This window comes from Cynocephalus volans, chromosome 17, assembly GCF_027409185.1.
Source record: "Cynocephalus volans isolate mCynVol1 chromosome 17, mCynVol1.pri, whole genome shotgun sequence".
Lineage (NCBI taxonomy): Eukaryota > Metazoa > Chordata > Mammalia > Dermoptera > Cynocephalidae > Cynocephalus > Cynocephalus volans.
In genome coordinates this window covers 10,127,850-10,150,851 of record NC_084476.1, presented here as the reverse complement: position 1 = coordinate 10,150,851, position 23,002 = coordinate 10,127,850, and the positions used below count along the sequence as shown (strand labels likewise).

General features: G+C 44.9%; 1 protein-coding gene across 1 annotated transcript in view; it reads left to right on the top strand.

The window, feature by feature from the left end:
- The window catches only part of GARNL3 (GTPase activating Rap/RanGAP domain like 3), an 85,289-nt gene that overhangs the window by 60,889 nt on the left and 1,398 nt on the right, over window positions 1-23,002 (top strand). Inside the window, exons 21-26 of the mRNA XM_063081654.1 lie at window positions 2,262-2,328; window positions 15,706-15,813; window positions 17,311-17,429; window positions 19,429-19,567; window positions 20,553-20,768; window positions 22,157-22,283. Coding sequence (XP_062937724.1) covers window positions 2,262-2,328; window positions 15,706-15,813; window positions 17,311-17,429; window positions 19,429-19,567; window positions 20,553-20,768; window positions 22,157-22,283 — 776 coding nt within the window. The remainder of the gene's footprint in view (window positions 1-2,261; window positions 2,329-15,705; window positions 15,814-17,310; window positions 17,430-19,428; window positions 19,568-20,552; window positions 20,769-22,156; window positions 22,284-23,002) is intronic.

Below are 23,002 nucleotides of genomic sequence, written 5' to 3'. Positions count from 1 at the left end.
TTCACTTCAGGGCTGAGAGGGGACTCAGGAACCTTTCCCTCATGTAATATAGCCTTTTGGTGCTGGCTCCATATCTGCTAACGATATCAGCTAACTTTAATTGCGTATTTACCAAGTACCAGGCCCTGTGCTCGGTACTTATATAAGTTACCTCCTGGAATCCTCATCTCCCACCCCCGCCCCCGGTCAGGGTAGATACTCATATCTCCTGCTTCACAAATTAGGAAACTGAGGTTGTAAGAGGTGAAACAACTGTTCTAAGTGCACAGACCTCTGAAGGGACAGGGCTGGGGTTTCGTTCAGTATGTCATTCATCCAGTGAATATTTATTCTGCTCCTGCAACCTGCCCGACCCGGGCCTAGGTGCTGAGGAGACAGGGGAGGACAGCACAGAATCTCTGCTTCATGAGTCTCAGAGTCTCCTGGGGAGCAGAGTGACAGTAGACAGACGGGTACGTGGACATCAGATAGTGACACATGCTATGCAGAGAACCTGAATAGATGGGGATGATATAGAGCAATGCGGGGATTGTTTGAGATTTGACCCCCAGGTCTTTCTGATCACAGTTGGGGCTCTTGACCACTGGTCCTTGCTGTCTCTCACTCCCTCTAAAGCCCCCCAACTCTTGGTGATGGCATTTGCCCTATTATACCTTGTTTTATGTACTGGATGCTTTTCTGACCTTTTTCTTGAGAGGTGGGACCTTACCTGCTTCATTTCTGTATCCTTATTGATACCTAGGACAGTGCCAGGTAATGACAGATAGGAGGGGACAGGGATGCCATTGGAAGGGCTGCGGAGCCCAGGCAGTGGCTCTGGCTCATTTGGGTGAGGGGTTGGCTGGGTGGAGGGTCCGGGGGAGGAACCCAGTGTGGGACTGGGGAGGGCAGGAGAGATGCCAGCCAGCTGGAGGCCACATCTAGGCTCCTGCCTGGGGAGGCAAGTGGCCTCACCAGGATGGCAGCAATGGCACCAAAAAAAAAACCCCGAGACCCTGTGAGGAGGCTGCTGCTGGGCTTGGATGGGAGTGGGGAGCCCTTGAGACTTTGGGGATAGTTCTGCTAACAAAAAAGAAGAGGTTTAGAAGGGAAAATGGTTGTGTGAGGGGAGAAGGTAATAGGCTCCGCGGAGTGCTTATCATGTGTCAGGCGTTATGCTACCACTCCCGCCACCTCCTGCCCTTCAGTGACTTCAATATGGAATCAGTTGCGTTTGAGAGAACAAAGGACTCAGAATGTGGACGGGAGCTCCAAGGAGAATGTGTGCCTGAGGTGGTAGACTTAAGGGTTTTGAGTGCAGAGTCAAACTTGAAGCTATAAAAGTGGGTATTTTTCTAATGAGACAAGAGCCAGTCAATGGAAGAATAATCTGAAGAGGGAGAGAGGGCAGGAGGGCGGAGGTGCCCACGGCAGAGGCTGCAGAGGACGGACAGAGACGAGCATCGGCCAAAGGCTTCCGCTGCGGGAGAAGGAAATCTCTGAGCTCAGAGAGGGCAGTTTCCCGGTGGTATTGGAGGCCAGACCCTAAGATGCAAGAACACCAGTGGGGAAGTAAAAGGAGCAGGAGGCTTTTAGGGGGTCAGAGTTTTAAAAACCAAGAAGGACCAAGGATGTCATTGGGTTGAGTGCCCTCTTCTCAGATGCAGAAACTGAGGCCCAGAGAGACGAATTTGCCGGGATCACAGAAGTAGGTCTTCTGACACCCTTTCCATGGCATCACGCCGCCTCCCCCGAAGTGAAGGGCACAGAGAGAGAACAGCAGTGAAGACAGCTGTGGTGCCTGGTGGGTTCAGAGGCCTCCTGTTTGGGGCAGGAGGAAGCCTCGCTGAAGGTACAGGAGTGGTGAGGTAGGAAAGGACCAGAGCCCGGGTTCAGAGCGTGGCTGTGGCACTTACCAGCTGAGGGGCTTGAGTGACTTCACCTCACCTCTCTGAGCCTCACTTTCCTCATCTGTAAGATGGGAGTAATACCAGGGTTTAATATGAAAGAGAGATGAATGACCCATACAAAAATGCTTTGTGAACAGGAGCACACCCAGTGACCCTGAGGCGTGTTGACAGAGCAGAGGCGCTGGCTGCAGAGCTTCTTGAAGGATAGGAAAAGGCACCACATGTGGCACAATGGGTGCTGTGAGGCGGATGTGAGCCTGCAGCACCCGAGCTCCCGGAGGGCCACAGGCCACTGCAGACGCTTGCGCCTTGAGCGAGTCTCCAGCGTGTCAGTGTCCAGCCTGCCACTAGCGCTGCCCGTTATCATTGCAGGTTAATTTTGTTGCAGCTATTGATGTGTACGAAGATGGAGAAGCTGGTCTGCTGTTGTGTTACAACTGTAAGTCGAGGATGTATTTTTATCCTTATTTGCTAAAATGGATTGTTGTTTTTCTGGGCAATTTAAAGGGACTTATCCTTGGATCTACCTGATATATCGTTCCTGGGTTCTTAGTTGCACTCCAGGAAGCATCTAAAAAAGATGCATCCCTCCCTGGGTCTCCCACTATGCCCCAGTCCTCTTGGTGCAATGGGACCAGAGCCATCACCTGTGGCTCTGTCTCCACAATATGGCGGTGATGACAGCGGCTCCCAGTTAGGGGGCCCTTACTGGGTGCCATGTGCCGTGCTGTGTGCGTGATGGTCATTGTCTCATTTAATTCTCAGGGCAAATGGCCCACAGCAGGCTCTGTTCTTAGCCTTGGTTTAGAGATAAGTCAGTGGAGGCCTGGAGAGGTGAAGCACCTTTCTCGCGGTCACGCAGCTACTAAGTAGCAGGACCAGGGTCAGTGAAAGCAGCCTCAACCTGGCCTATCCAGCTGCAGCTGTGTTGGTTTGGGGTCAGTGGCAGGGTGGGTTTTGGGTAGACCAAATGTACCAAACAGGGTCTTTAGGATTTTTCAACATTTCAACAGCTAATGTTATACTTCAATAAAGAGGATTTTTTAAAGGCAAAACAAGTAAGGTATTTTCCTGGGTAAGGCTACCCAGTCTAAAACATGAAACATTTTTCAGCCTAGAGTTTTATCAACTTAGAGTGTTGATGCTGGTTATGTCAAGTGGGTCAGATATTTTGATTAATTAGTCTTTGATTAATAAATAGGAGGAAGCTAATTATCAGTAGAAAAATTTGGTCAACATCATTTTCAAAACTCAGGACTGGGAAATAAGAGAAGGCAGTTATAAGTCAGGAAGCTCTTCAACAATAAATCACTCTTTTGCGATATTTTAGCCACGGATCTGCCTAAACCCTCCTCAAAACAATGGGTCTTTAATAGCCCATTTGATGAGAAGGGCCCACACGCAAGGCAGCAGGAACAGGCCACTATGCGCAGCCTCTGGTGGCCAGGCTGCTGCTGCTGCTCCCTGTCCCCAGGTTTATGGGAACTAGGTGAGTAGGAGGCCACATGTTGGAAGTCACTTCTGTAAGACGTTAATCTCTTTAAAAGTGTGCTCTTTTTACTTTGGGTCAGGAATCTGGCTTTTCTGTTCCGTCTTGCCTTCTCCCAGCAGGTTGGCAGGTACCTGGTGAACAACCCCAGGAGAATCAGTTGTCTCTCCCATGGTCACCCAGGTCACTGCCGTGACTCAGGCCCATGCACGCTGCACACATGCGTGTGCTTGTTTTGTTCCACGTTCCCGTCTTGGTCACGGACACTTCTGCAATAAAGGCCTTTTTCAACAAGATGCTGCAGACAGATTTTGCCCCCTCCACAATCTGAAGCTGATTTTTATCATTTAAGTCACTTCCTTTTATTGAAAGACAAAATTTAAAGTAACTTTTATACAGCCAGCTGCCAAAAAAAAAATACTAACTTTCATAAATTCAGAGTTTTATCTGGGAGAAGTTATCACAGATATGTTAAGGATGAAAATACGAGGGCTCTTCAGAAGTTCATAGAAAGATTCGTATTATCTTCCAATTCCATTTATCCATGAACTTCGCGAAGTACCGTTGTATGTTATGATAGAGATTGTATTTTATAGAGAGATTTTATAATAATCCAGTTATGTTATTTGAGAAAAATGTAGTCACAAGATAAGCATTAGGAGGGGAAAGTATAGTTTGAGATGTCGATGATGTTCTTATTTTCTCATAATTAATCTCCATTGTGAATACCAGGGTCAGTCTTTAACTGCTTAAAACAGTAAAGAAAACTTGGCTGTGACCTTAGCACCCACTAATCATTCACCTTTACTGCAAATAATCAGTTTCCGTGGTAAGGGTGAGCTCATGTGTTTGCTGATGATGTTTTAAAGCTAATCACACCAGGAAAACTAGAAAAGCTCACGTAAGTACCTCTCCCTCTCCATGTGACCATGTTTAACCTCACTAGGTCTAAACTTGCAGGGGAGTGATGTTAGAATACAGAACCTACCGCTCACAACTGTTGTGAGGATTAAATAGGATTACACAACCTGTAAAGCCTAACACATTGCCTGGACAGTAAGATTTTTTTTCCGTCCTTTTATTCCATAATCATCACAATATTAATTTAGAACCCAGTTTTTTAACCTCCATAGACTATTCTACATCTAGAAAGGGACTTTTGTTCAGAGAAGTGTATTTTAAAATCAGAAACAATATTTGTCACCTCATTCTCCACCAGCTGGATGGGGAAAATCAAAGGAGAAAGGTCATAATCTCTGGGCTCCTTCCTGTGCAGTGACATTCTTAAGTCTCTCCCCTCGACCCAGGCCTGCACCCTTCATGTTGTCCTTTTTAACCACATGGAGGATGCTCTCTGTGTCAGGCCTGCCCTTAGCTCTGGAGAGACAATGGTGAAAGGCACTGCCAGGGACTGCAGTGCACTCACAGTTCAGGGGAGAGCCGGGCTTGAACCCCAGCACAAGGAGGGTGAACGAGCTCCACAGCTCGGAGTTCAAAGAGCAGGCATCAATTACTTTTCTAAATCCATTAAGTCTGAGTCACAGCCCCTCACTAGGCACAGAGATCACCAGTATTAGTTATTGGGAGGGGGGACCCTCTACCTCACCAGGGTCACATTGTAGTCCCTGGGGCTTATTCAGTTAGAAAGTGTAGGTTCGGGACCTCTGAGCTGCAGTCTGGGTCAACTCCAAGTGGCTCTTCATCCACACCCTTGTGACCCATTTCTAAGCGGGCAGCTTCACTGTCTGAGACAGACTGAGCTGGGTCTGACCTCCTTATGCATATATGCTGCTGTCCCCCACCCATCCAGGATACTCTGGGCTCAGGGAGCTCAGATCCCTCCAGCTGAAACCCACCAGCAGTTTGCTGTCCCTCAGTGGCAGTGGAGAGCTGTGTGCAAGGGACTGGGACCTTGTAGAACACAGTGTTGCCCTCCCCTTCCTGAGTGGGGATGGGGAAAGAAGAGGCTTTTATTCATTCAACAAATATTTATTGAGCACCTGCCTTGCCTAGGGGTTTCAGCAGTGAATAAAATGTACACAAAGCCCTGCCCTCACAGAGTTTACATTTTATAGGGGGCAGACGGACAATTAACAAGATAAATTTTAAAAATATGTAGTTGTCAAGAGTGGAGAGTGTGGGGCCACTTAGACAAGATGAAAAGGGAAGGCGTCCTGGGAAGGTGGAGCTGAGAAAAGACCTGAAGGGGGTCGGGGAGTTTGAGGTGAGGACACCTACAGCATGAGTTACTCCAGGTAGAGACAACAGCCATGTGAGGACCTTGAGGCGGGGACCATCTGGCATGGTCACAATGACCCCAACATGACCAGCATGGCCACAACAGGTGGGGGCAGGTACAGTGGATGAGAATGAGATCGGCAGAGAGGACAGATTCAGGCAGGCTCAGGAGGGGAAAGGCCCTTGGTGAGGCTTTGTGGGGAGCAGATGGGGGATTTGAGCAAAGAGGCGACATGATCTGACTGAGGTTTAAAAGGATCCCTCTGGCTGCTGTGTGGAGAAGGAACTGAAGGGGTGAGGGCAGGGGGACCAGTCAGGAGGCGACTATACTCATCTGAAGAGGGATGACAGTGGCCCAGACCAGAACCACAGCAGTGGAGGTGCTGAGAAGTGGAAGGATCCGAGATGTATTTCAAATCTAAGAACCAAGATCTGGCCGATCAACTCATTGGTTAGTGTGGTGCTGATGACGTCAAGGTCCAGGGTGCCATCGCTGTACCGGCCAGCCACCAGAAAAAAGAACCGAGATCCAATCTCATTCCCCAAAGCCACACCTCCTGTGGCTTCAGCTTCTCAGCAGTGAGCACCAGCCTTCCCAGCAACGCTGTGCTTTTGTTCAACTTTGCTATTTACACTACTTCTTTCTTATTGAATGGAGTTAAATTAAAAAAAAAAAAAAAAGAACCAAGATAATTTGCTGATGATCACATGTGGGATGTGAGAGGAAGAGGAAAAAAGGAAGACTGCAGGTTTTGGCATGAGCTACTAGAAGAATGGAGAACACCATCGACTGAGATGAGGAAGCTTCGAGAATCAAGACGCAATCACTCAGGAGAGTGTGGGGGCCTGAGAGAGCGTTGGAGGAGGAGCTATGCCACGTGCCTCAGCTAGACCAGCTGAGACAGGTCTGAGATCTATCCTCAGACTGCGTGAGGTGGGGGTCATCAGCCAACCCCGACAGGAGCAGGCGTCGCTGGGAAGCAGGGCGGGTAAAAGGCTGAGTGCAGAGGTCACGAGCGGGAGGAGAGGACACAGAGACCAGAGTGCAGATGAGCAGAGAACCCTGCAGCGGCCAGAGGACGGGAGTCAGAGGTGTTCTCATGGGTGGAGTGAGTGGCGTGCTTGTGAGGCTGTCAGGGCAGTTCCAGTCTCTACTGGAGGACAGCCCCTGGCGTGGGTCCCTGGGGGGCGGAAACGGGTGGGACAGTGGAAAGAGGAGGGATTACAGCCCCTCAGCGCACAAGCGACAGGCCAGCAGGCGGACCACGGGGGTCCAGGTGTCCTCCTGGGTGTCTGTTCCCTGAGGAAGCAAGGCCTTTAGCTGAGAATGAAGACACTTTCTTCTCCTCTGACTTGTTTTTTCTTTCTTAGTACTAGTTAACTTACTCTGCTAGGTAAACAATTATAGGGTTAGGGGTCACATCAGAGGAGTCCCTAAGCCCCAATGGGGCAGGACATTCCAGAAAGATCTGAAGGGTGGGAGAGGTGCTTGTTCCTGGAGCCTGGGATGGGCTGTTGCTGCCACCGACCGGCCCATGGCGCAGGCCTCCCTCAGCGGTCCGGCTCCCACCCTCTCCCCTCTCATGGAAGTGGTAACACTAGGAATTTGCAAAAAGAACAAGCCAGAAGGCAGCCTCCCTGCTCCAGGGCCCTTCTGAAAATAGAGACAGTCCTCACCCTTGTGGCCTGAAAAATAAATAAAACTTTTAATAAACAAAGAACACAGTACTCTGCACAGCATTCCATATGACAAGATATCTTCGGAAGTTTGCTGCTTGGAGAGAAGGGCAAGGAAACAGGCTGTATGAAAGGAAGGAGTCAGTCCCAGTCACTAAACCACGAGCACCCAGAAGGCCAAACCATGGCTCACCTCTCTGTCACCAGACCCCAGCATGGGGCTGGCACAGTGCTGGTGGCCATAAACTATGTGGAACTGAACCAAACCTGTACCTGGTGGTATCATGGAGGCACATCAGAGGCAAAGCTAAGTAAGGACTGTGCTGCCCACTCCCTCCATTTCAAACCTCCCCATCTCCTGGCTCTGTCCCATCCTCTCGTTTTCTTCCTACCTCCCTGGCTGTTTCTTCTCGGTGCCTTTCGCAGTCCCTTCCTCCTTCAGTGTCGTATTGCAGCAGCCTGTGTCCTTGCCCTTCTCATCTCATCTGCCCTGTTCCCCCTGATGACCGGGTCACCTGGGCACTGCTGACTCACCAGTCTCTGTCCAGTCTGCAGCTTACTCCTGAGCTCGCAACCTGTCCCCACAGAGCTCAAGATCTTTCATCCTCAGAGGTGGCACGGCACCCCCATCCACCACCTGGCACCCAAGCCAGAAACCCTGTCGGCACCCTGGGCCTCTCCCCGCCTTCATGCCCCAGTCTCCAAGCGTTGTCCCGCATAGCTCAGATTCATCACAAACGCTCCATCTGCATTACCTTCATGCGGTCTTTATTTGGACCAGTCACTCACAGCTAGGAGCTGTATGAAGTATGTCACTTAACTGAACTCTTCAGCTCCATCTTACAGCATCCCACTGTCCACTCTCCACACTGCTGGAGTTATTTTCCTAAGACCCCAACCCAACCATCTCCCTCTGTTGCTTATGACAAAATACCTGAAACTGGGTAATTTATAAAGAAAATAAAACATTGCTTACAGTTTCTGAGGCTGGGAAGTCCAAAGTCCATCTGGTGGTGGCAACAGTGACCCAGGGGTCTCACATTGCAAGATGGTGGAAGCAGAGAGAGAGAGAAAGACAGACTCTCCTCTTTTAAAGCCCTCAGAACCACACCCCTGACCACCATTTCTAATCCATTCACTACCGCATGGTCCTACAATCCAATCACCTCTTCAAGGCTCCACCTTTCAGTTACCATAGTAGGATTTCCCACCCTCTTCACAGTCATAGAGGGGGCTAAGTTTCTAATACATAAAACTTGGGGGACACAATTCAAGTTTCAGTGAGTTTTGGGGGGACATAATTCAATCCACTGCACCCTCCCTCCATCACCACCCCACTATGACCCCCCCCCAAGCAGCCCACCCCTGCCTCCCTGCCTGGCCTTGTCCCTGTCACTCCTGCACACACTATACTCCAGTTCCACGTTGTCTCTTCTCGTTATCTAGAGGTCGGCAGTCTGTTTCCTTTGCCTAGAAACCTGTCTTTGCCTGGATTACTCCTACTGTCCTTCTGCACTCAACTCAGCAGTGTTTTCCTCGTTTTCCTCTGTGAGTGCCCCGATCCACTCACCTGTAGTATGTGCCCGCCCTGCTCCTGCTGGGAGCACTCACCCCACGTGCCCACCGTGCCCTGTTTCCCTCCCGTCAACAACCAGTCCAGGAGCAGGGCCCTGATTCACCTGAGCACGGCGTGCCTGGCACAGGTCGATACTTGGTCACTGGTTCCTGAATGAAAAATAAGACAACTCTGATTTCGAGAGACTCATGGTGACAGGGTAAGATGGGCTTTGTTAATGTAGGAAGCCCCTGAAGGAGCTGGCACAGGCTGTGTTACAGTGCTGGGTGACATGGGAACAGCTAACCAGTGTCATTCTCAGGAGGCCGAAGGGTGAGGAATATAATGACCACCTATTTACCTGCCGATTGTGCCCTATCAGCTCCAGGTAAATTTTATGTAGAATATAAAATGCTCTTACAGAAAAAGTGTCATAAGGTGTCAAGATTTTCAGTGTCATAATTTTCAATATCATAATAAAAAGACATTTAATTTTTTTTTAATCAAATGAGTAACAAATTTTTTTTGGTGTCTGGCCGGTAGAGTAACATCATTATATACTGTATTATCACATTATATAATTACATAAAAATAGAAAAATTAATAGAACAGAATATAGAATCCAGAAATAGACCTACACATATTTGGCTAAATTGATTTTTCACAAGGATGCAAAGGCAATTCAATGGAGAAATAATCTTTTCAACAAATGGTGCTGGAATAATTGGATTCGTATGCAAAAAAAAATAAAAGCTTTGGTCCATACCTCATATCTGATTTAAGAATTCTTTAAAAATGGATCGTAAAACCTAAAACTATAAAACTTATTCAAGAAAGCTTAGCAGAAGGTATTTATGAGTTTGAATTGGCAAAACCTTCTTAGATACAGCACCAAAACCACAATCCATAAAATACATTAATAAATTGAACTTCATCAAAACTAAGAACTTCTGTTCTTTGAAAGACACTATTAAGAGAATGACAAGACAAGGCACAGAGAAAATATTTGCAAGTCACATACCTGGTAAAGGACTGGTATCCAGAAAACGTAAATATAAAGAACTCTCAAAACTTAAGAAAATAAAAACCCAATTAAAACGAGGGCAAAACACTTGATCAGACATTTCACCAGAGATGATATATAGATGATTAAGCAAGCACATGAAAAGATGTTCAACACCACTGGCCATCAGGGCAATGCACATTAAAACCACAATGAGATACCACCACACACCTATTAAATGGCTAAAAAGAAAACAACTGACTGTAGCTCTTGTTGGTAAGGATGTGGAGGGACTGCCCTCTCATACACTGCAGGTGGGGATGTAAAGTGCTACAATCACCGTGGAAAACAGTTTGGCAGTTCCTCAAAAGGTTAAACGTACACTTACCACATGGCCCAGCCACCCCAGTCCTAGGAATGCATGCAAAAGGAACGAAAGCATGTGTCCCCCAAAGATCTGTGCACAAACGTGCTTAGCAGCATTACTTGTGTTAGCCAAAGCTAAAAACAGCCCAGATGTCCCTGTGGCTTTTAAGTACGTCCACAAGTTCTTTGATACTCCTCCCTTCAGGAGGTGGAGCTTCACTCCTCGCCCCTTGAATGTGGGCTGGACTTCGTGACTCAGGGCTATCAGGCAAAATATGGCAGAAGTGGAAGTGTGAAACTTCTGAGACTAGGTCAGAAAGGGCATTGCAGCTCCCTCGTCACTCTCTTTTGTGTCACTCATTCTGGGGGAAGCCAGCTGCCGTGTCCTAAGGACACCCAAGCAGCCCAGTGGAGAGGTCCATGTAGTGAAAAACCAAGTCCACCAAGAGCCACATGAGTGCGCCATCTTGGAAGCAAACTCAGGCATGGGCCCAGTCAAGCCATCAGATGACTGTGGCCCCCAAGGACATCTCGGCTGCAACCTCATGAAAAACCTCAAAGCAAAACCACCCAAATAAGCCAATTATGAATTCCTGACCCACAGAAACTGAGATAATGTTTGTTGTTTTATGCTGCTAAATTTTAGGATAATTTGTCACACAGCAATGGATAACTAATACATCCATTAACAGGAAAATGGATAACTAGTCACATCTATACATTAAAAAGCAATGAACTGTTGATACACATAACAACGTGGATGAATTCAAAATAAGTATGCTGAGTGAAAGAAGACAAAAAGAATGTATAATATATGATTTCATTTATATTAAATTCTAGAAACTGCAATCTAATCTGTAGTGACAGAAAACAAATTAGTGGTTGACTTGGACAGAGGAACAGTTGCAGAGGAGCACAAGGAAACGTGGGGTAACAGCTGTGTTCATCCTTTATCTTGGCAGTAGTAATGGCTTCATGGTGCATACACATGTCAAAACTTATCAAAGCGTACACTTTAAGTACATGCAGTTTACTGTATGTCAATTATACCTCATTCCACCCCACAGAGCCATATTAACATTTAATGCACTTGCTTCCAGTCTTATTTTTATATTTTCACGAAGTTGTGATCACAGTGTTTATGTGCATGTATAATTGTATAAAGTTGTGTATGCTGTTTTTTCAGCCAACACACCATTCCTTAAGAATGATAGAAGGAATATAATTATGATAGGACATTACAAAAGTGTAACAGATACCAGGTACAGTTTTCTGCTAATACCGTATTTCTTCTAGTCTAAGAGACACTTCTTCCACATTTTAGCATCTCTGAGTTTGGGTTGCATCTTACAATTGATGGCATTTTACAATTATAGTAGGCGGCTTTCTTCTTTTTCTTTTTTAATGGTACATTTAAAATTGTGTATCTCTTTACTTTTGCCCAAAAAAAAAAGACATTGACTTGGAGACATCCTAGACTCAATGAAATATAGTAAGTTTTAAAATCTAGGTAAAAAGGGGCCGGCCCGTGGCTCACTCGGGAGAGTACGGTGCTGATAACACCAAGGCCCCAGGTTCGGATCCCATATATGGATGGCCAGTTCGCTCACTGGTTGAGTGTGGTGCTGACAACACCAAGTCAAGGGTTAAGATCCCCTTACCGGTCATCTTTAAAAAAAATAATAATAATAAATAAATAAAATCTAGGTAAAAAGAACAATTTTCTAACTGAAAGTAAATTCCTAAAATTATCCCAAGAAATAGCAGAAAACTGAATTGAGCCAGTAAGTATAGAAGATATTGGAAAGTTGTTCAAGAATTAGCCTCAACGAAAGCCTTCCAGCTCTAATGGATTTGGGGGCAAGGACTATCCAACATTACTATAGAATGTAAGAGAAAAAAGTTTGAACAGATGAAGAAATATGCCATGTTCCTGAATGGGAAGACTTAATTTTGCAAAGATGTGTATTTCTCCCCAGATGAAATAAGTAAATTTAATGTTATTCCAATCAGAATCCCAATTTATTTCTCATTATGCCTGGCACATAGTAGACACTCGATAAATATTTGCTGAATGATTGGATTAATGATCTGCCGCAAAATTTTTTAAAAGATTTGTTATGAAGGATGATATTTCCTTAACATTATAATTTATTGCAAGTCTACAATAATAAAACATTATGATACTGGTGCAAGAATCGACAAACCGCTCAGTACAGCAGAATAAAGTCCAGAATCAGACTCAAGTACATATAAAAAGTATATGATGAAAGCAGCACTTGAAGTCTGTAGAGAAATGGTGAATTTTTAAAAAATGAGGCTGGGACAATTGGATAAACTTTTGGAAAAAATAAGTGTATGCCTCTGCTTTTAGTCTTAAATTAACTAAAAGTGTAACATAAAAAGTAAAAGCCTAGAATTGGTAAAAGAAAATATGAACAACTGTGTGCCAAAACTTATCCATGGAGAGGGCCTTTCTAAGGGTGACATTAAAGCAGAAGCCATCCCTGATGTGATTATTACACAATGTATACATGTATCAAAACATCACATTGTACTCCACAAATATGTACAATTATTACATTTCAATTTAAAAGAATTTTTTAAATGCAAAAAAAGAAACCATGAAAAGTTTGAAAGGTCTGATTACATAAATATTTTAAAATCTTTAGGCCAAAAATAACCGTAAAATTCAAAGAGAAAGCGCAAACTGAGGAAAATATCTGTGATCTTTTGAAAATTGTTAATATCATTAATATAAAAAGATCTTACATAACAGTAAGACAAAGGTACGAGCACCGATTAAAAAATGGACAGAGGATATGAGCAGAAACTCACAAAAGAAGATATACACGGGTACTTCAAAAAGTTTGTGGAGAAATAGATTTAAAAGATAATACAGATCTTTCCTTAATCTTTTTTTTTTTTTTTTTTTAAAGATGACTGGTAAGGGGATCTTAACCCCTGACCTGGCGCTATCAGCACCACGCTCTCCCAGTGAGCAAACCGGCCATCCCTATATAGGATCCAAACCCAGGGCCTTGGTATTATCAGCACCGCACTCTCCCGAGTGAGCCACAGGCCAGCCCTTTCCTTAATCTTTTTGAAGACCCCTCGTACAGTTGCCCAGTAAGCATAGTTAAAAGATAAACGTTGGCAGATTAAAATTTTAAAGAGATTATTTGAGCAGACAGAGATTCATGAATCGGGCAGAGCTCCAAACCAAAGGAGCACAAAGGCAAGGAAGGCTCTTACAGGTGAATGCAAAGCAAAGCAGAGAAAATAATCTGGATAGAGTTTAGCAGTAGCCTTATTTGGGTCACTCCTGTGGAATGTCTCTACTTAGAGGTTAGTTGGCGGTTTCTGATTAGTTCCTAGAATATGACCTTTTATGGTGAGTTGGGTATCAGTTTAGAACCCGGGGCACTGAAGGTGCCTCAGTCTAGTGGCCTCCCAATTAATTAACAGCATAAAAAAAACTTACCTTGCGTCGCTGAGAATTTTAATATGCACATTACTATGGACAACGATTTGGTCTCTCAGACTGGCAAGGTCATGGTTTGAGGCACCCTCTGTGCTGCCAGAGGCGGCCTGTCTGGTGCAGGCTTTCTGTGGAAGAACTTGGCAAGATGTGATCTGAAGTTGACACAGCCAGTCTAATCATGGGCAATTCTTTTAAGAAATAAACAGCAAACTGTGAACGATGAAAGCTTAATTGTCTGTTACGGCATAATTTATAAAGTGGGAAGCTATGGAAACAGGAGACTGGTAAATACATTTTGTTACATTCAAGTACTGAAATGCCATACAGCAATTTAAACATTCCTGTTCTTGAAAAATGCATAGAAGAAAATATACAATATAGTGAAAAAAGCAAATTTGTTTTTTAAAGAGCAATTCTTTTTTTTAAGAACATTTTCCTTATTATTTTTTTAATCCATTCTTAAAAATACTTGAAGGAGAAATCCCAGAAGTGCTTCTCTCTAGGTAAGGTGCAGATGATTTTTTTATTTTCTTCTTTGTGTTTTTCTTTGTTTCTGAAATTTTCTACAACAACAAAACACAGAAAAATAATAATAAATCTCATAAAGATGTTAGATATAGATACAAGATAAGTATTTAATACTAAATAATATTCTGAATAAAATAAAATTGTATGACTTAACATTTAACCTAACAATTCCACTCCTAGGTTTCTGCACAAGAGAAATGAAACATATGTCCACACAGACTTACACAGGATTATTCACAGCAGCATTATTCACAGCAGCAAAAAGTGGAAACAACCCAAATGCCCCTCAACAGGTGGATAGAGCAACAAAATGTGGTCTTTCCATACAATGGAATATTATTCGGCCATAAAAAAGAACGATCTGCTAACACTTGATAAACCTCAACCACGTCATGCTCAGTGCAAGAAGCCAGACACAAAAGGCCACATACTGTATGACGCCATTTATATGAAATGTCCACAGGAGATAAATCCACAGAGACAGAAAGTAGATTAGTGGTTATCTAAGGCTGGGGTTAGGAGCGCAGAGTGTCTCCTTAATGGGCTGGAGGTTTCTTTTTAGGGGGATGAAAATGTTCTAGAAATTATATTATGGTGATGTGCAACTCTGTAAATATACTAAAATTTATTGAATTGTATGTTTTGAATGGTTGAATTCTTCTATGGTATATAAATATCTCTCAATAGAGCTATTTTAAAAAATAATTTAAAAAATAGAATTGTAAGGCTAAAACATGATGGGCTTCTGTAATAAAAGGGTTTTCCTTTTTGCATGAACTTTCTCTAAGAAGATCTGAACCACGTGGACTTGTTTAGAGCTCAGAGTAAACTAGGAGCAGGGTAACTGAATTAACCTGGCCTTAATCTAGAGTTGGTTCAAGTTCGCCAAAGGGTACAGGCATATACGGCTTCAAGTTCTCATAATAAAATTGTGGGGGAGTGTACAGCTCCCACCGCACTTGTGCTGAACGAGGCTCAGAGTGCGACCACCTTGCAGGAGGGCTGCTTCCACCCAAGGCTGCCATCAGGCTCCCTTCTTGATCTTTCGCAAGTGTGAGGGGCAGTATGGCCTTGCCTGTGTGCTTTCTGCCTCCCCTCGTAGTACTTGTGAGACTTTGGACAGATTGCTTCACCTCTCCTAGCCTCAATTTTCTCATCTGTAAAATGAGTTAATAATAGCATCAACTTCGTAATCTTGAACAGATTAAATGGGATAATGTTTTTAAAGCTCAGTGCCTGGCACACAGTAAATTCTCCCAAAATGGCAGCTGTTAGTATTCATGGTAGTAATATTATTTTGGCTTAGAATGCCTCGTGACTCTTAGTATCTAGCATCATGGCAGTATTCCTACTGGCTCTTTATAAAAAGAACTGGAAGATGGGATGCTGTTCGTGTGACCTGTTTTTCATTTCTGTAATCACAGTGATCTAAGTGTTGTCTCTAACAAAAATGAGCCGCTATTGTTTTCATTGCAGACAGTTGCATCTATAAAAAGGTTTGCCCATTTAATGGTGGCTCTTTTTTGGTTCAACCCTCTGCGTCAGATTTCCAGTTCTGCTGGAACCAGGCTCCTTATGCAATCGGTAAGAAAATCCTTCATCATAACCCTGTCCCCCTTCATAGATACGTCTGAACTGTTCAATCCTGTGTAAGCAACTCACTAGCTTACTGCTAAATTGCCATAAATTATGTGAGTATGATCGGCATTCTTTCTCTTTTTAAATTTTTTTTCTTTTTGTTCCCCGTTTGGGACTATTGTCTTCTACTGCTCCTCCTAGTTCTTCTCAGTGCCCGAGCATGTATGCATTTGAGAGCAATTACGTATCAGTTATCAGTGCTTGGTTATCTTTCAGCACCTCATTTTATTTCTGTGCCTCGCTTTCCTTTTTCTAAAGTAAGAGAGCAGGGTCTCCAGCCTCAAAGCCCTCGGCTAATTTGGGAGAGAAGCTCAGCACTTTCCACACCCTTCCTACATGTTTCGAAGCTCCAAAGTTTAGAATCACAGAAACTCAGACACTTTACCTGCCACTGAAGCATCAGGACATGAGTGGTGGCGCTTTGTGTTTGTGGTTTAAGACCCACAACTGGGCACTGCCTTTAGAGAGGCAGGTCAGAGCCAAGAATGGTCCAGTTGGTACTGTTTTCCTCACAGTAAAACTATTTGTTAATAGGTCCACATTACAGAGCTTTGAGAGAACAGAGGGACCAATTCAAGATCCTGCAAGGACTGGTCAGACTTTGGTGACAGATGAGATATGGCAAAAAAGAGGGAAGAGCAGAAAATGACTTCCAGGTTTTGAGCCACAATCCTGGAGGTCATTTGAGAGATCAAGGCCAGAGGCATGGGTGTGGCAGACAGTCACCAGGGAAGCTGAGAGAATGAGTTCACCAGGGGAGAGAGTGCACAGCGAAGGGACCAGTATGAAGGACAGCGAGGGAGTGACGTGGACAGGAAAAAGACAAAGGTGCCAGCACAGGCCCACCGGGGCAGCTGCAGGGCCTGCAAGTCAGTGTGTTATAAAAACTCGTCCAAGAAAGAGAGTTGACCTTCAACAAACTACTCAACAAACCCACTGAACCCTAGGGACACTGTGAGGGGTGTGCAGCCATTGCCCAGACACGTGGCAGGAGGAGCATAGAGAAGGAGTGGCTAAGTGTTGGGGACACATGGGCTGGCCTTGGGGAGTGAATGAAGGCAAGGGTTTCCAGGCAGAATGGCACACGCCTAAGGAGAGGTGTGCCAGGCTGTCGTCTGGACAGTAAGGGGGAAGGTCCCACAGGACTTTGGCAGGTGAGTCACCAGAAGATCAGGAAGTGGGTTTCAGTTGGAGAGAATGGCAATGCAAAATGGAGATGGTGCCCACCTACTGGAAGCAGGAGTGGGCAACGAAGGGAGGCTGCCTTAGAAGTGGAGGCCACCTTAGCACTGGGGGCCATGCACATGCAGAGGAAGAGAAGCAGCCAGAGGAATGGGAGAGATGGAAGTTTCTGGAGAAGTGAGGATGACTGTGAGACAGTCATGGCCCATCTGCAGCCACCAGCCCAGCAGGATGGGAGGTGACACGCCTGTTACCTTGCAGTCTGTGCTTTCCCGTACCTCCTGGCCTTCACCACTGACTCCATTGAGATCCGCCTGGTGGTGAACGGGAACCTGGTCCACACGGCGGTCGTGCCGCAGCTGCAGCTCGTGTCCTCCCGGGTGAGTAGAGCTTGGGGCTTTGTTTCTGTCTAAGGGGCTTCAGGAGCCCAAGCAGGTGAGACCTACGTGAGCACAGAAGCTGCCTCTTCAAGTTTGATACCACCATGTGTGTGTCAAAATGCCAGTGTGAGATGAAAAAGCTAAAAACAGACTGATTGGTTGGGTTTCTGTATGTGGCCTCCTTGGGCTTCAAAACACTCCTCGGTTTTGTTGGTGGCAGTTGGGGAGACTCAGCCTAAAAGAGAAAGCCCTCCTCAGAGACTGGGTCAATCATTCATGTCATTGTTGCACTGAAGGACAGTCCAAGTCTAGCACAGTAAGAGCCTGCAGTATCCCTTTCTTCTTTTGCTGTTTTCTGTGCTCAGTTTGAACTCGTGTCCTGTGAGACAAGGCTAATTGACTAATCTCTGTCTAACAACCCAGAGTTTGAACAAGACCAAGGGATGCAAGAATGCAGATGACTTCCAAGGTATCTTCTATCACAGGCACATAATCAAGGAGGTCTTGGTCTATCCCCTCTCCTGAGTCAGCCTCTAAATCTTCCCTGGCCCAGTCAGACCAGGCTGTTCCCCCACTACATCCCCTGAGGCACTTTCTCCATCCTGACATTCATCACATTTGGTGGCAGTGGCTGCTCATTTGTCTGCCTTCCCCCACCACACTGACAGCTCTGTGAGCTCAGGGGCAACGCTGTCCTGTTCACTCACATACCACCAGAGGTGTGCTGGTTCATGTGTGATCACCAGTGCTCTGGTATGTGTGTGTGTGTGTGTGCATATGTGTATCTATATTACACATACATACATTAGTTGATTGTAAATTTTACTGCTATAAAAATAGCTTATAATTTACAAATAATACACAATGCTCTTTATCATAAAATCCATTTAGCCAAATGGTTCTCATAAAATGCCTTTATTAATTTCTGAACTCTTATATCTGTAGCCAACCTACAGTTGTGATTCAACTATGCTTTTACAGTTGGCATTATATGTCAGTCCTCTCATCCTTTTTCCGATAAGTTTACTGTCATTAAATCTATGTGATCTACTATGAAACTATTTCTAACACTCATACCAACTATAGTAATTGAGCAGAAGGCTCTTTCAACTTCAACACTAGACTCAATACACTCTAAGTTTAATCTTCATTATTAATGATTTCTCCATCACTTTAAGTCTAGACAGTCAACAAAACAAGAAATCAAGTTCTAATTAGTAATGTTTGCCGATTTCCATCGTGTAAATAGTCCCACCATGATTGATTTCAAGCTTCCAGTGTGACACCACTGAAGGCGGAGCTGGGGACAGATGTGCAGTAGCTGTCATTGCACAGGATTTCCACCGTACAGATACTGTGATACAGTAGCCTGAGAGCATAGATAATGGTAAATGTAATCAAATAATAGGAATGGTTGAGTTTTGACATTAAGTACCTTTGTTTTTAATGTTTGTGTACTTTGATTTTTAATAATGTATATAACAACTGACTTGCAAAATTCCTGAAAATGGGCTCTCATGAGTCACATCCAGCACACCACTGCTGTTATCAGCAAAGCCAGTATGTTACGGGTGTGCATGAGGATTTGCTGAATCAGTGAAAGAATGATCCATTTCCCCGTCTGCAGAGTGGGCCTGACTGAATCCCTGAGATCCTTTCCAGTTCTCACACTCCCGATGCTTGAGATCCCCATTAGGGAAGTATGTGTTGTGTTTGTGTTTGCAGAAGATGTGTGGGACATTGGCAGTTTTCTATTGGGATCAACAAATAGATACGGAAAAGTGGCAGGGAACTGAATCCTCAGGATATTTCTAAGAAGCCATGCCAGGCTTGCCTCTGGAAGCCCCCTCCCAGGCATCCACTACTGCACTGCGTGCTCTGAGGTTGTCACGGCCAAGCCTGGGGACCAGTTGGAGGCTTTGCAGTGACAGCAGGAGGGCCAGGGGATGCAGGGCCTAGAATGCCAGGCAGCTCGGTAATGCTTTCTCTTTCTTTCTAGTCGGATATATACTTCACAGCCACCGCAGCTGTGGGTGAGGTCTCACCTGGAAGCAGCTCCAAGGGGGCTAGTGCCCACAGTTCTCCCCAGACACCCCCGGGCCGAGAGACTCCAGTATTTCCTTCTTCCCTGGGGGAAGGTGAAGTCCAGTGTTTACTGTCTTATTAATGGATAAGTTTAATCCTTTCTGATCTCTCCAGTTCATTTTCAAGTATCTACATGTGATTACTGCCTAAAGAAATTATTACTTAAAGCCATTAAAAAAAAACAAAAAACCCTTGCAATCTGAATGCATTGGTTGCATTTTTAAGAAACCTTGTGATAACAAAAACAGAAAAATCCTATTATGAAAAAAATCATTTCAATGGAGAGAGGAGAGTTTAGGGCTAAAGTTTCCAACTTGCAACAGCAGTTATTGTTCCTTCAGGGATGTTAGCAACAGTGGGTTTTCACAACTAAAAGTATATAGCCATGAAGCCTAAACATTGCTTGGCACACCCGGTCTTTCACTCATCTGGCTTTGCCCTGGAACCGAGAGGCTTGGTTGTGGTTACCCCATCGCCTGAACACAGCACTTTTCATAACTTCTTACACATCAGGTGTCTTTATTGCTGGTTGTTAAGATAAAGCACAGGGCTCCCGAAGCAAGGCAGCCTTTTGCTTCTCTAATCTTTTTTCCTGTGCAAGCATAACCGGCAATGAGTGCAGTTTATCTAATTACACATGAAAATGATGCTCTTAGAAAATGCAAAGCCTTGGGGCCGGCCCGTGGCTCACTCGGGAGAGTGTGGTGCTGATAACACCAAGGCCATAGGTTCGGATCCCATATAGGGATGGCCGGTTGCTCACTGGGTGAGCGTGGTGCTGACAACACCAAGTCAAGGGTTAGGATCCCCTTACCGGTCATCTTTTGAGAAAAAAAAAAAAAAAAGAAAATGCAAAGCCATCAGGCATCGTCACTTTATTGCTCCCAGCCAACCCTCCTAACGGGACCTAGGAGATCAGCGTGTGACATAAAGTCTTCCTTTGTGCTAACCATGTGGAGGAACAAGAAATTACTCTCTTGTAAATAATATGAATTTTTCTTAACGTTCTGATATTCTTTTCTAAATCATTGATTTCAGGTGAAATTCAGTCAAAAAATCTGTACAAGATTCCACTTAGAAACCTTGTGGGCAGAAGCATCGAGCGACCTCTGAAATCGCCCTTGGTCTCCAAGGTCATCACCCCGCCCACTTCCATCAGTGTTGGCATCGCTGCCATTCCTGTCACTCACTCCTTGTCCTTGTCTCGCATGGAGATTAAAGAAATAGCAAGCAGGACCCGCAGGGAGCTGCTAGGTAATGGCTCTCAACTATTGGGTTTCCACTGTTTGTAAATGTTAACCATCCTCAGAAACAATGAGTTAAAAAAGAAACTTTTCCTTAAAGAAAGGATTTGTAGGTAAAGTCCATCACCAAGAAGTCCATACGGTGTACAACAATGTTGTTGGTCTTTATTTATTGGAATGGAAAGCTGCCCAAACCATGTTGAGGGGCAAAACAGGCAGTCTATATATGTCTAGTCTGATACTACTTTTTAAAATAAAAGTGTCTGTATATGTATGATATCTTAGAAAAGTGTCTAGAAGGATTTACATCCTGCAGTTTTCAGGTAATGTTTTATATTAGTAGGTCCAAAAGTAGAAATTTACCGTGTGTTTGCAGATGCGTGTTTCAGTCCACCTATCATTTCTCTCAGCCCTAGACGTGGGGCGGGTCTGTGGGCTGGTACAGATGCAAGACATTTGTCGTGCCCTTCTCCCCGTAAAATGCAGGTGGGAAGCCAAACCAGAGAAACCTAAAGCATCATGATAATTGTGAAAAGCCTAAACTGTTATAAAGCATTTTGTTCGTATTTATGGGAACAAAACAAGGAAAAATGGAAGTGACATGTTAAACCAGTACAAACTGGTTTGAAAATTTGGATTGGGATCTGGGTGGCAGTGTTGGACAGGTGGCAAGGACAGTTGCCCTTCGCACATCCCTGCCCCACAGTAATGTTTCCTGAATACTGGAGAAAGGGATTCGGTCCACCTGACAGAGCAGGCTTTGACATTGACAAAGTCAGTTGGTGCCTTCCACTATGTTTTTAAATTTTATTTAAAATGGGTGTTTTGTTTTGTTTTGTTTTGTTTTGTTTTAAAGATGACTGGCAAGGGGATCCTAACCCTTGACTTGGTGTTGTCAGCACCACGCTCACCCAGTGAGCCAACCGGCCATCCCTATATGGGATCCGAACCCATGGCCTTGGTGTTATCAGCACCACACTCTCCCGAGTGAGCCATGGGCCGGTCCCTGTGTTTTGTTATTTTTAACCCACTCTTCCATTTAAAAGTTTGATCTGCCAACCACTGTTTTCAAAACTACTGTGCTTTTCAGAAACTGAACCTCTGAGTTGGAGAATTACAGGGTTACCAGTAATTGTAGGAGACTTTATCTCCTTCATTAGACTCTTTGGAGTCCTTTTTTTTATTTCTTTTTTTGCAGTGCATACATACCTTACAATCAGAAAAACCTTCCACCAACAAGAAAAACAATTATTTGAAAATATATATTCTATCATCTTTCTTTCTGACGCTGGACCAATAATGCACCAATTCCCAGTCAAGGAAAAAAGGGCATTTTCTGTCTCTATGGTAGCCCAGTGGTAATGACCCTCTGACCTACGATTCTCCAATGCAATCCAGGCCTCTCAGATGAAGGTGGACCCAGACCGGAAGGAGCACCAAAGGCCAAACCAAAAACTCGGAAGCGCTTAGAAGAAAGCCAAGGAGGCCCCAAGCCAGGGGCAGTGAGATCAACTAGCAGTGACAGGTAAAGAGGGGTAGTGGCCTGCTCAGGGTTATGGCCCTGTGAGTCACAGCACTGCCCAGGATGCCCTTTCTGCTGACGGATGTCATGGGCCAGCCCCTTTGGTCAGCCACAACAAAGGGCCAGCATCCACCTTCTCTGTGAGGATCCCCAGAGGACACATTCTGCCAAGGAGGGGCCTAGACAAATGGGCAACCTCACTAGCAATCAAACAAATGCTCATTTAAATATATTAAGAGACTTTTTTCCTCATCATCAGATCAAGAAAGATTTTTAATAAAAAAAATCCTTGATAAGAGCACAGGGAAATCGGCCCTCTCCAATACTGGTCAGCAGGCAAACAGGTGCAGCCTTTCTGAACGGCAGTTCAGTATCACTTGTCGATGAACATTTGTTGAATCACACTGATTTGTCCCATAAGATCTCTTGCTTGTCCTTCAAGCTGCATCATGCATGCTCCTGTGTGTGGAGGGTAACGAGCACAGGTTGAAGCTTCATTTATTCATTCACTCAACACACATTCTTGGAGCACCCAGCACTGAACTGGGTGTTGGGCTGTGGAGATGACTAAGCCCCCATTTGTGCCTTCAGGTGGTTCACAGGCCAGTAGAGAAGGCCACCAAGGGCCCAGGCAATTGCTGCATTCCAGGGTAGCAGGTGAGGCAGAGAAATGAAAGATGACATCCACACCTGCGGCAGGAGGGGTCTCTTGTAAGTCCAGT